This window comes from Papilio xuthus, unplaced genomic scaffold (genome assembly GCF_000836235.2).
Source record: "Papilio xuthus unplaced genomic scaffold, Pxut_1.1 DF827542.1, whole genome shotgun sequence".
Lineage (NCBI taxonomy): Eukaryota > Metazoa > Arthropoda > Insecta > Lepidoptera > Papilionidae > Papilio > Papilio xuthus.
In genome coordinates this window covers 5569971-5582093 of record NW_013531107.1, presented here as the reverse complement: position 1 = coordinate 5582093, position 12123 = coordinate 5569971, and the positions used below count along the sequence as shown (strand labels likewise).

Sequence of the window (12123 nt, the reverse complement as noted above, 5' to 3'; positions counted from 1 at the left end):
AACTCAATTGACAATATTTTCACTTCTTAAACTCTGGAACTTATGTATACATTAAGTTGTGGTTGAAATATCTTGAGTTTTATATTCATTTTTGAAAAACGAAGCGTTTATTTATCATTTGTAAAAACACAGAAAAAATTTCTTGGCGCAATGTGATATAGTTTTGTCTACCTCTCTTTCCAGGACCTGGAGGAGCAGCTTGAAGAGGAGGAGGCGGCGCGGCAGAAGCTGCAACTGGAGCGCGTCCAGTGCGACGCCAAGCTGAAGAAACTGGAGGAGGACCTGGCGCTCAGCGACGACACCAACCAGAAGCTGCTCAAGGAGAAGAAGGTACAATGCATATCTGATAGAAATTTTGTATCTAACTACTATCTAGTAAATATAAGATAACACCAAGAATTTGGTACCAATAAGTAAATACTCTCTTCTATATGCTTTTGTTATCTTTTTGTAATTCAAGTTTTTTTTTGTAAATATTTTTCTAGATTTTGGAGGAGCGCGCAACGGACTTGTCGCAAGCGCTGGCGGAGGAAGAGGAGAAGGCTAAACACCTCAGCAAGCTGAAGACGAAGCAGGAGTCCGCCATTGCGGAACTCGAAGAGAAATTGCTCAAGGTGCGTGATTTAGTTTATTTTGTTTAAATAAAGAAAAGTTATTTGGCCAAGACATGGCTTTCATAAAGTCTTAACGGTTGAAGAATTGATATAATTTCATAGTTTGTGGGTTTAACTAGAACTATAGCAGTATTATAATACAAGTTGAGAGTGGCCATAAGAGGACTGTGTGTGTCAGTCGGTGATGTGTATGTGTTGTGTGAGTGCAGGACCACCAGCTGCGGCAGGAGGTGGACCGCGCCAAGCGCAAGCTGGAGACGGAGCTGCAGGACGTGCGCGAGCAGCTCGCCGAGCGCAAGGCGCAGCTGGAGGAGCTGCAGATCGTCCTCAGTCAGTACACGTCACACACTATATTCTATTGAATTATACAACTGTGACTGCAAACAGCACACAGCAGTAGCTTACTGCAAAAATCAATATCTGATCCGAATTTTTGTATAACTATATTATGAAAGAGCGTATGAAAAATTATTCGATTGACCAAATTGACAGCAAAAATTATTCAAGATCCAAAATAAATTTGATATAGTTCGAGTTCATTGACTACCAATTATGCTCAGAAGACAGCATTTGATGTTATTCGTTTATTCTACAGAAGTTTATATTCCTATACCTGTGTCAGTAGGTCTAAATTTAGTTTGAATATGTTTGCAGGCAAGCGAGAAGAGGACCTGGCAGCAGCACAGAGCCGGCTGGACGAAGAGGGCGCGCTGCGAGCTGCAGCACAGAAGGCGGCGCGCGAGGCCGAGTCCGCGCTCGCTGACGCACACGAGGACCTCGAGGCGGAGCGCAACGCCCGCACCAAAGCCGAGAAGCTGAGGAGAGACCTCAACGAGGAGCTGGAAGCTCTCAAGAGTGAACTTCTAGACTCGCTCGATACCACCGCCGGTCAGTACACACGAAACATTTGTAAAACAACATAGTGTCATCCCTCTCATTCACTTCGGAACAACAGAGACAGTGTATGTTTTAAGACAATCTTCATTTTAGTGCAATTTCACGGTTTCAAACCATTAATCAATCTTTTCTTTGAAAAAAAAAAACAAAAAACTAACTGTTACAACCTAATTAATGTTGTGGTATATGTATTGTGCAGCACAACAAGAGCTGCGTTCTAAGCGCGAGCAAGAAGTGGCGGTGCTGAAGCGCAGCCTGGAGGAGGAGGCGGCGGCGCACGAGGCCAGCCTCACCGAGCAGCGCCACAAGCACTCGCAGGAGCTGCAGCTACTTAACGAGCAGCACGAGCAGCTCAAGAAAACTAAAGCAGGTCAGTACCAACACAGGCGACTTACGGTGTCCAACAGGTAAACGCCGAGTTATCTCCAGGTGGACGCCGATTTGTCTGTAAGTGGACGCTGAATGGTAAAAAGTGACAATTGATTATTATAATTAGATTTAAATATTAATCGTAAGTTAACAATTTGTTATGTTTGTGCATGCAGATATGCAAGTCGCCGGTGAGTCATGGTTACAATCGCGATACCTAGTTCACTGTTGCTATCATTGTTTATATTTTTATATCGTAATATATTTTATTACCAATTTTTATATTACTTGCACTTCATTTTTGCCATGCTAAAAAGCTACTCGAATATGTAATCTCTGATCTAACTGAATCAAAAAGTAGAGCTGTTTTCTTTAATTTTTGCAGCATCTTTAAACTCAATAAAAACTCATTGTTAGAAAAGTCGTTAGTGTTATAATCGCGACGCTTCCATTTTCAAATTATCTATCGACATCAATCAGGAAATGTCAAATTTTTCGAATGTCAAAACTTTTATGAAAATTTATGCGGATTTTTTTGAGTTAATATTTTAATTATAGATTTAGTGTATAATTTAAAAACATAAAATACAAAAAGATAATGGGTAGTGTAAAAGAGCGAAGACAGAAAAATGCGAAGTTCGGTCTGTCGAAGGACGACAACTTTGACTTGTCGTCGGTGGGCGCGCCACATGACGAGGGCAACGCCTTCACCTCCACGCGGGAGTACTGGCAGCACATCTGCAAGGGCGGATCCCTGCCCGAGAGGAAGGACGACCTCACTGATAAATGTAGCTGTTAGTACGGCCCTTAGGAGTAGATAGTTCACTAGAAACTCGTGTATTGCCATCAATACAGGGACTAGTTCAATCGTTACGTCACCAGTATGCTTGAAAATAATAGCTTTTGTAACAATTTTTTTACGTTTTTTAAAGCTGAAAAAACGAATTATGAGTAATTAAGTAAGTACTGCGGTACGAGTTTACGGTTTAATTGATTAAGAAGGGCATAGTATGTCTAGACAGTGTGACGCTCTCTATCGTTTCATCCGCTATGAATAGCTTAGTCTAAACGCGTTTGTTGTATGTTTTGTCAACGTGTACGTGTGTGGGCAGTGCTGGAGAAGGCGAAGCAGGCGCTGGAGGCGGAGAACGCCGACCTGGCGACCGAGCTGAAGAGCGCGGCGGCGGCACGCGCCGAGGGCGAGCGTCGTCGCAAGCAGGCGGAAGCTCAGCTCGCGGACCTCGCCGCCAAGCTGCAGGACGTCGACCGCTCCAGGTAATACTGTTGCTATCATCATCTACCTGTCATTGTCCCACTGACGTACTGTCCAGATCGATCTATCTTCTTATTGGTCATTCAAAGAGTTACTACGTCGTTACAAATTTAAGAGAGGGAGAGACAGAGAGTGAGAATAGTGAATTCTCTGCCTTTTTTTTTCTATGTACGTGTTGGGGGATGAAGATTAACGATTTTTTTTATTGATTTTTTATACTATTATACAACTACAACTATTTTGATAGCCATTGCTACTATGCCTATTGGTTTATTTTTAGTGACGAATAAGCGTACAAATAAAAATGTATTGTGTTATCAGGGCGGAGGTGCAGGAAAAATGCCAGCGGCTACAGGGTGAGGCAGAACAGGCGCTGCAGCAGCTGGAGCAGGCCGAACTGAAGGCCTCCGCCGCTCTCAAGCAGGCCGCCACTGTCGGCGCCCAGCACGCGGAGGCACAGGTCTGTATACGCACCACTGACACTCTGCAGGGGCATTATCAGCCTTAAAGGAAGGTGTAAGCCGTTATTTTGAGGAACCATAAGTCGTAGGGCCTTCGAAGTATCAGTCTTTTCAAATATTTCCGTGGCCCAAGGTCTGCATCCTGCTACATTTCTGCCGCCCTAGACAAATCACTTCCAAGACAGCTGTTCAAGAAAGGGGAAGATAGATTCCCCAGATTAAGCTGTTACTTGCAAATTGAAATATGTAAAATGTTGGTTGCCAGGCGTTGCTGGAGGAGGAGACGAAGCAGAAGCTTTCGCTTCAGACGCGACTGCGCAATGTGGAGCAACAGTTGGAACAGGCGCGCGACCAGCTAGATGAGGAGGAGGAGGCCAAGAAGAACCTCGAGAAACAAGTATGTATCCATGCATACATAATGCAAAAATAGATAATATAATAAGCTAAATTAATAAAAATGAATTTATTTCAATAAATTAATTGCTCGCTTTATTCAGGTGGCAGCGCTGACGCAGCAAGTGGTGGAAGCCAAGAAGAAGGCGGAGGAGGAGGCGGAAACATCCGCCGCACTAGAGGAGCAGCGTAAGAAGCTCAGCAAGGACATAGAGGCGCTGCATCGACAGATCGACGAGCTGCAGCAGGCCAACGACAAACTCGACAAGAGTTAGTATACTTCTGATCACAACCATATCGATTGACAGTCAGATCTCTAGTCAAAGCGATGTGCGTGCTAATGACATCATCCACCATTTCTTGCTTTTCAATAGCCTTACTTGTTTTGTTGTATTAATTTGTGTATACTACTCGTGCAGGCAAGAAGAAGGTGCAGGCGGAGCTGGAAGATACCAACATCGAGCTGGAAGCTCAGCGCGCCAAGGTGCTTGAGCTCGAGAAGAAGCAGAAGAGCTTCGACAAGGTCTGCTACAGTTTAGTTTTAGTTGTACAAAATGTTAAGTGTAACATGTTGTTACTCTAATCAATCCCTATTTATGTTATTCTAAAACATTGCTCGTTGTTATGTTTAGGTTGTTGCGGAGGAGCGCGCGGTGGCAGAACGCAATGCCGCGGAACGTGACGCTGCCGAGCGCGATGCTCGTGACAAGGAGACGCGCGTCCTCAGCCTCACGCGCGAGCTCGATGATGCAGCCGAAAAGGTATTGTACAGCACCATGTCGCCTTTAGCAGGCCATGGACAAATATAATGGGGCTAATATAATTTGAAATTGTGTTCAGATCGAGGAGCTGGAGCGTTCGAAGCGCGTGCTGCAGGCGGAGCTGGATGAGCTGGCCAACACGCAGGGCACGGCGGACAAGAACGTGCACGAGCTGGAGCGAGCCAAGCGCGCGCTCGAGTCGCAGCTGGCGGAGCTGCGGGCGCAGAACGAGGAGATCGAGGACGACCTGCAGCTGACGGAGGACGCCAAGCTGCGGCTGGAGGTGAACATGCAGGCCATGCGCGCGCAGTTCGAGCGCGAGCTGCAGGCCAAGGAGGAGCAGGGCGAGGAGAAACGGCGCGGCATCGTGAAGCAATTGCGCGACCTCGAGGCCGAGCTGGAGGAGGAGCGCAAGCAGCGCGCCGCCGCCACCGCGCACCGTAAGAAGCTCGAAGCCGACCTCAAGGACGCCGAACAGGCCCTGCACCTCGCCAACAAGGTACTTTCACCGCCCTAACTACGTACGTTACATTATTGTCTAGACAGACTTGTAACATCTGTCTGTGTGCTGCTGTGCAGGTAAAGGAGGACGCGACGAAGCAGGTGAAGAAGCTGCAACAGCAGCTGAAGGAGGCGGCGCGTGAGGCGGAAGAGGCGCGAGCTGGTCGCGAGGAGGCAGCAGGTGCGGCGCGCGAGGCTGAGCGGCGCGGCAAGGCGCTGGAAGCAGCCGCCGCGCAGCACGCCGAGGAGCTGGCCGCCGCAGAGCGCGCGCGCAGGCATGCAGAGGCCGAGCGCGACGACCTGCTCGACGAGCTGGCCGCCGCTGCCGCCAAGGTAAGACTCCAGCAGTAGACATACTAGAATAAACTATAAAAAAACGACACGGCACAAAACGAAATCGGAGTCTCGATAAAGTAGTACACATTTTTCTTGTCTTAAGATTTATCGTGGAATTATTTTTTAATAATATGATTTATTTGGATATTCCAGAACACATGTTTAGTGGACGAAAAGAAGCGGCTGGAGGCGAGGATATCAGCGCTGGAGGAGGACCTGGACGAGGAGCAGTCCAACAACGAGATACTTAACGACAGATTGCGGAAGTCGCAGGTATGTCACATGACAATTTCATAACGGAAGTTTACCCGAGGTACATATGCCTTAATTTTTTGAAGATTGCGTTGTAAAAACTAACAATAATAATTCGTTTAACGTTGCAGAACCAAATCGACCAGCTTACGATGGAGCTGGGCACGGAGAAGGCGGCCACGCAGAAGATGGAGAGCGGCAAGCTGGTGCTGGAGCGGCAGAACAAGGAGCTCAAGGCCAAGCTGGCCGAGCTCGAGACTGCCGGTCGCACCAAAACCAAGGTGATGTGACGCTCAGTTGCACACTAAAATCGCCTCTAAAATTAAAGTGTCCAATAGTCCAATGATTATGTGCATAGTCTCACCCCATTACCTGGTCATGGAGATCATTTCTACCATTAAACCAATATGACTATAGACTAGCATATAAGCCCAGTATCTTAAAAAAAATATTATAATTAAAAAAAAAACTCTTACTCAAGTAGTGTTGTTTGATGTGGATTTTGCAGGGTGTGATAACGTCGCTGGAGCTGAAGGTGTCCAACCTGGAGGAACAGCTTGAGGCGGAGTCGCGCGAGCGGCTGGCGCAGCAGAAGGCGTCGCGCAAGCTGGATAAGAAGATGAAGGAAATGCTGCTGCAGCTGGACGAGGAGCGCCGCCACGCCGACCAGTACAAGGAGCAAATCGAAAAGGTCTGTACATCAGTAGGCCTAGCCTGTTATGTCACTTTGATGTGAACATACAAAATTCCATGGAATATCCAGACTTAAGATTGGACCTGTTTTATTTATATAATGATTACTGCAGATGAACACGCGCGTGAAGACGCTGAAGCGGCAGCTGGACGAGGCGGAGGAGGAGGTGCAGCGCGAGAAGGTCGGCAAGCGCAAGGCGCAGCGCGAGCTCGAGGACATGCTCGAGACGCACGAGACCCTCGCGCGCGAGTGCTCCAACCTGCGCAACAAGCTGCGGTGAGCTGCCATACATACATACACACATACATACACCAAGTCATACAACCTGCGCAACAAGCTGCGGTGAGCTGCCGTACATACATACACACATACATACACCAAGTCATACAACCTGCGCAACAAGCTGCGGTGAGCTGCCGTACATACATACATACACCAAGTCATACAAACTGCGCAATGCTCCTATGAGCGTTCATACAATTTTACCGTCCCACAAAAACATACATATAGTGTCCCGGTGCTCCACATTACGCAAAACATATATTGTCATATAATACAAAGATGGGCTCAAGCTGCGGTACACAACATCTTGTTGTTTTTAAATAAATTATCACATTGATACTAACTTTAACGTCACTTTTCATACACATCACTTTTACTTTACGTTTATTTAAAATTGATCGCAAAAATATTAACCTATAAAACATAATTATTGTCCATACATTATGGTCGCATGTTTTTTGTATTATGTAAGACAAATATGTTAGCAGTGTTTATTGTGTAGGCCGTCGTTCTCAGACGCTAGTGACTAGAGACTAGTGGCTAGAGGGTAGTGGGTAGTGGTGCGGCGTACGACTGACAGGTAACGGGGTGCACCGGGGTGCAGCAGACCGGGGTTCATTTCCGCTAATAAATTATTATACGTCATTTTTTTTTTACTGAAAAAATTCTATTATTCGAGAAGTATACATAATTTTTCGATCATAAAAAACACGTTAATTACTAATTCTATTAACACAAATGGTTTACATGTAATTTTTTTTTATAAAATTAATTTTATTAGCTGAATTTGAACGAAGCTTAGGGGATTTTATGTTTTTTTTGTCTGTCTTGCTTCAACAGTGGACAACAGTCGAATGTTCATTATCAACAAGTTAAGATTCGCTTTCACAGCATGATCCATGCGACACATCTCTCAAATGTCATTTTACATTTTAGCTTACAGTTTTAGTGATTGAAAATAAATGTTTTCCAAAATTCCGTGAACTAAAGTTGACACTAAAATAATGTTAATAATAATAATAATAAATGCAAGCTTTTAATTAAAAATGTGTACAATAATATGCTTATAAAATATATAATTAAGCTATGAAATTTATGTTATAACTTGATTTAAGAAGTAACCCTATTTTAATAAAAAAAATTATAGACAGTAATTGAATAAAAATCTGTTTTTATTCTACGGAAAGCCTACATCACTCATCGTTGCTTAGAGTTAACATGTCAGTTTTTGTATTCAGAATTGTAGAAATTTGTAACCAATGTATTACAAATTGACACACAGGCGGCAAGGAGGAGGCATCGGTCTGTCCGGGGCGTCGTCTTCTTCACGACTGAAACGCACCTCTCTGGCGCCCGGCGCTGGCTCCGGGGACGAGTCCTTCGATGACGTCAACGATACCACCAACAGCGTCGAGTGACAGCCCACACACCGCCTCTCCCCGCCCACAGACACGCCCACAGCCCCGCCCACAACCACGCCCGCATGACTAAAGTTACAGTTTATTTGCAAGCAAGACATTTTTTTATTCCGTTGCGCATTTAATATTTAAAGGTTAGGCCCGCTTTATTTGGATTTTTAAAGTAATAATTTTATAACAATACATTTTTAACAGACCGGCATTTAGTAAACTTACGATACAAATTTCCGTTTTTAATTTAGTTGTGTGCCTATCCTTATTTCGTTTGTTTACTTACTTCATTTTTCTATAACCAGGCGCTTGGTATCGTTTTTGCTTTTGTAAAAAGTAAAAAAAAAATCATTTTTATAATATGTACTTTAATTGCTTAAAATTATTTTTCACTTAAACACAAAATTAATGCTGCAAATAAATTTAAGTTTTGTAAATATTTGGTTTACGATATTTTCTGTCTGAATTTTTCCAAAAGTGGCGTTAGAACGTTAAGTATAATATTTCTTTAGTTATTTGCAATATTTGAAATGTTGGTGTTATATACTTAACCAATTATTTAATATGTGTCGTAAGCTCTGTTTCTGTCAAACTTTGCATCTGTATTATGTTTTAACAATTGTATATATTCAATATTAACATAAATCGCTATTTTTTTATAGTTCTGGCCGAAATTTCTAGAAAATTTGTAGAAAAAAAACTTAAAATCTGTTTGTAATGTTGTCGTATTTTTTTTCTAATTGTACAATCGATTATGTTAAATATCTGTTTGTCAGTTGTCAGATGGGGGTCAATATATTAATATTTAATTTAATTTTTAATCTACATGTCACTAAAGTTAAGTTTTCGCTTTGTATTGTTATAGAAAATCGTGTCATTTTATGAATTTGGACGTGATGATGAAGTTTTTAGAATGTTTTACAATGTAACTGGACAATTGTGGGTGCTCAGGATATATGAATGCATTTAAATTATACGTGGTACCACACTTTGTGTCATCAGATTGTGTCATGTGCCAAAATAACAGACAAACCGTGCACTCTGCGGTTATCACTACTTACTAATTGTGGCAGCATTTTTATGTATTCATTATAATATTTCCAATTTTTATTTTTTAATTCAAAAGTTATATAGTTATTTTTTCTCTATTACAAGTAAAACTGTTGAAGATTTTATCTGGCTGCCTATATTTTCTTTGTTGTAATCGTCATAATTTTGTATATTTTGAGTTAATATACCATAAAGAATTGTTTTATCACCATAAACAATGCTGTCACGTGTTGCAGTAGGTAGCGTGAAGCCTGGAGACGCCGGCTCGCCTCCCACTGGAGCAGTATTAATAACGAGACATTCCTAAACAATCGAGTTTTCGAATTTTTACCTAGACTTAGTCGATCGGGTAGATGTTAAATTACTCATTGGGTGATATTGTGTTAAAATTAAAAAAATAAAGTATTATAACATTGTGACAAAATGGAATTCACTATTTGGATGCATTTTCTTCGCGACTTGAACGTAACTTATTTGGGTAACGTAAGTTGAGTTAATTTTGCTAGATACCATCTTAATATATTTTCCATTCTGTTCACCCCTAAAGGTTACGTTCGTGTTGATAAAGACTGGTGTTGCGACAATACAAAATATCCCATGTTCAGCATTTTCACATCTGATTTTTTTTTAATTAAGCATGTTCAGATGTGTTTTTTAATTTCACCCAACATATAAACATTTACGATCGCAATTCATGTGCAGAATTATGTTTGTCTGAGCATGCTCGGTTAAAACGGACCCCAACAAGAATTCATTCATGTAAATAATTTCAGTGTGAACCACTGAGCGCTTAGTTGCCATACAAATTTTATTCATAGTTAAGTAAGGACATAAGCCTTTGGTGTAACGGAATTCGTCGCGAATTTGCAACCACTGATATTGTGGTGTCAAAATCGTTCTTTTTTAAAATCCGACGAGTTCCGTATAAGATATTGTAACAATTTTTCACCTATATATTTGATTTTGTCTTGTAACCGTGAACGGATTCGTCAGTGGCCGATGTAAATACGCGCTGACGTGGTAATGTAAATTTGCTTTCATCATACTTGTATCGCCCTTGCCTGTCGCGAAGGTCGACGTCGACGCTCGGCTTGCTTCTCTAGTGATAAGTGAGACATTTAGTAATAAATCGTGGCCTTAGGTTTTTTACTACGGACAGGATAAGCGTTCCGATCGGTTTCCTAAACCATCAATTCGATGAGAAAAAGTATCTTTGCGAAGTTTTTATATAACTATATTATTATACCGAAGTCTTAATTATTGTAATGACCTCGACTTTTTTATTACATAGTTTTTTTTTCTGAATAATAATATAAAAAAATTAAATGTAAGTAAACCATTGAAGCATAAACCTATTTTACATAAATATTATATTTAATTATTAACAATATTGATAATTGTAAAATTGGCCATAGGTTGTAACAAGTTATCAGTTGGTATGCCAATTAAACAATTTTTCATGATTTTTAAGATCATTCGTTTTATTTGTTAAACCCCTGAATACTCCCAAGCACTATTGGACTTTTACTTTTCTTAAAATATTTAACACCGATGCTAAAACTAGTAAAACAACAGAAGAAAAGTTAATAACGCCTCAAAACTGTAGTGACTCACAAAGTAGATAATATCAGCGATGTAGCGCCATCTAGGATTTCACGCGAATCGCATTTGCCAGCTATTTTTTATTCTTTGGGACTTGAGTTTTGACAACGACAATTCGTATACTCTGTGATTTTCCATAACTCAATAAAGTCAAATATTATCGTATGACGCAAATCGATTAGTGTTTTGAAAATTACACCGCAAATAAAAATAGCAAAAAGTGTATTTACGTGTTGGGCGTTCAGATTTTATAACAGTAAAATGAGGAACGTAGTCAATGATTACTTCGATGTCGCCGTGGGGGTTGTGAGGAAGGCAGGGAGATTCATCACGCAATATGGATCCGGCTGCGAAGAATTTGAAGTAAAGAGCTGCGACATTGACTTCGTGACCAAGGTCGATAAGATGGTTGAAAATTTTATCATACACAGCATTTCTAAACAATATCCTTCTCATAAGTTTATCGGAGAAGAGTCCGTGGCGGGCGGGGTCAAAGTAAATCTTACTGATGACCCAACCTGGGTGATCGATCCAGTGGATGGAACCATGAATTTTGTACATGGGTTTCCTTTCAGCTGCATCTCCCTCGCTTTACTTATTTCCAAGGAGCCGGTGCTCGGAATAATTTACAACCCGTTGATGGACAAGCTGTACTCTGCGAAGGAAGGCCAAGGCGCCTGTTTGAACGGAGAACCGATACATACGTCTAAAGTAAAAGAACTTCGTCATGCGCTTGTCGCTTTTGAAACGGGCACTAGTCGCGACGAGGAAAAGGTTAAAGTAGTTTTTGAAAATTTCAAAACTATGGTGGGTCAGGCTCACGGCATTCGCGCACTGGGCTCTGCCGCCTTGAACATGGCCATGGTTGCGGAGGGAAGGGCTGACGCTAACTTTGAGTTCGGCATTCACATTTGGGACATAGCTGCTGGCTGCCTGATAGTGAAGGAGGCAGGAGGTGTCTGCATTGACCCCAGCGGTGGGCCCATCAACTTGCTTTCACGCCGCATGCTGTGCGCCGGCCGCGAAGAACTCGCTAATGAATTAAGCAAGAAACTAACTCAGTATTATCCTGATCATGATTAGGCCATGTTAAGATCACTCTAGAAAATACTGGAAGTGATTATTCCATTTTATATGTGTTTTGATGTAGTCATATGTTGTAAACATTGTGTATTACCTCTTATTAAATTTCTATAATCTCTATCTCCCTGTGTTAAGTTTACTTAAGT

At 42.1% G+C, this 12123-nt stretch overlaps 2 protein-coding genes across 2 annotated transcripts in view; both read left to right on the top strand.

The window, feature by feature from the left end:
* Positions 1-8925, top strand: part of zip (myosin heavy chain 10) — a 45032-nt gene extending 36107 nt beyond the window's left edge. The window contains exons 10-27 of the mRNA XM_013313710.1: positions 184-330; positions 486-614; positions 824-944; positions 1269-1502; positions 1711-1881; positions 2993-3155; positions 3475-3613; positions 3880-4011; positions 4112-4277; positions 4427-4530; positions 4640-4768; positions 4848-5267; positions 5348-5602; positions 5759-5878; positions 5989-6138; positions 6366-6548; positions 6664-6827; positions 8116-8925. Coding sequence (XP_013169164.1) covers positions 184-330; positions 486-614; positions 824-944; positions 1269-1502; positions 1711-1881; positions 2993-3155; positions 3475-3613; positions 3880-4011; positions 4112-4277; positions 4427-4530; positions 4640-4768; positions 4848-5267; positions 5348-5602; positions 5759-5878; positions 5989-6138; positions 6366-6548; positions 6664-6827; positions 8116-8251 — 3063 coding nt within the window. The 3' untranslated portion in view covers positions 8252-8925. The remainder of the gene's footprint in view (positions 1-183; positions 331-485; positions 615-823; positions 945-1268; positions 1503-1710; positions 1882-2992; positions 3156-3474; positions 3614-3879; positions 4012-4111; positions 4278-4426; positions 4531-4639; positions 4769-4847; positions 5268-5347; positions 5603-5758; positions 5879-5988; positions 6139-6365; positions 6549-6663; positions 6828-8115) is intronic.
* A 2141-nt stretch (positions 8926-11066) lies between these two features.
* Positions 11067-12103, top strand: LOC106118941 (inositol monophosphatase 1). The gene is given in 1 exon segment (NM_001311902.1): positions 11067-12103. A coding segment is annotated over 1 exon segment (822 nt). The 5' UTR covers positions 11067-11155; the 3' UTR covers positions 11978-12103.
* Positions 12104-12123: the final 20 nt, after the last annotated feature.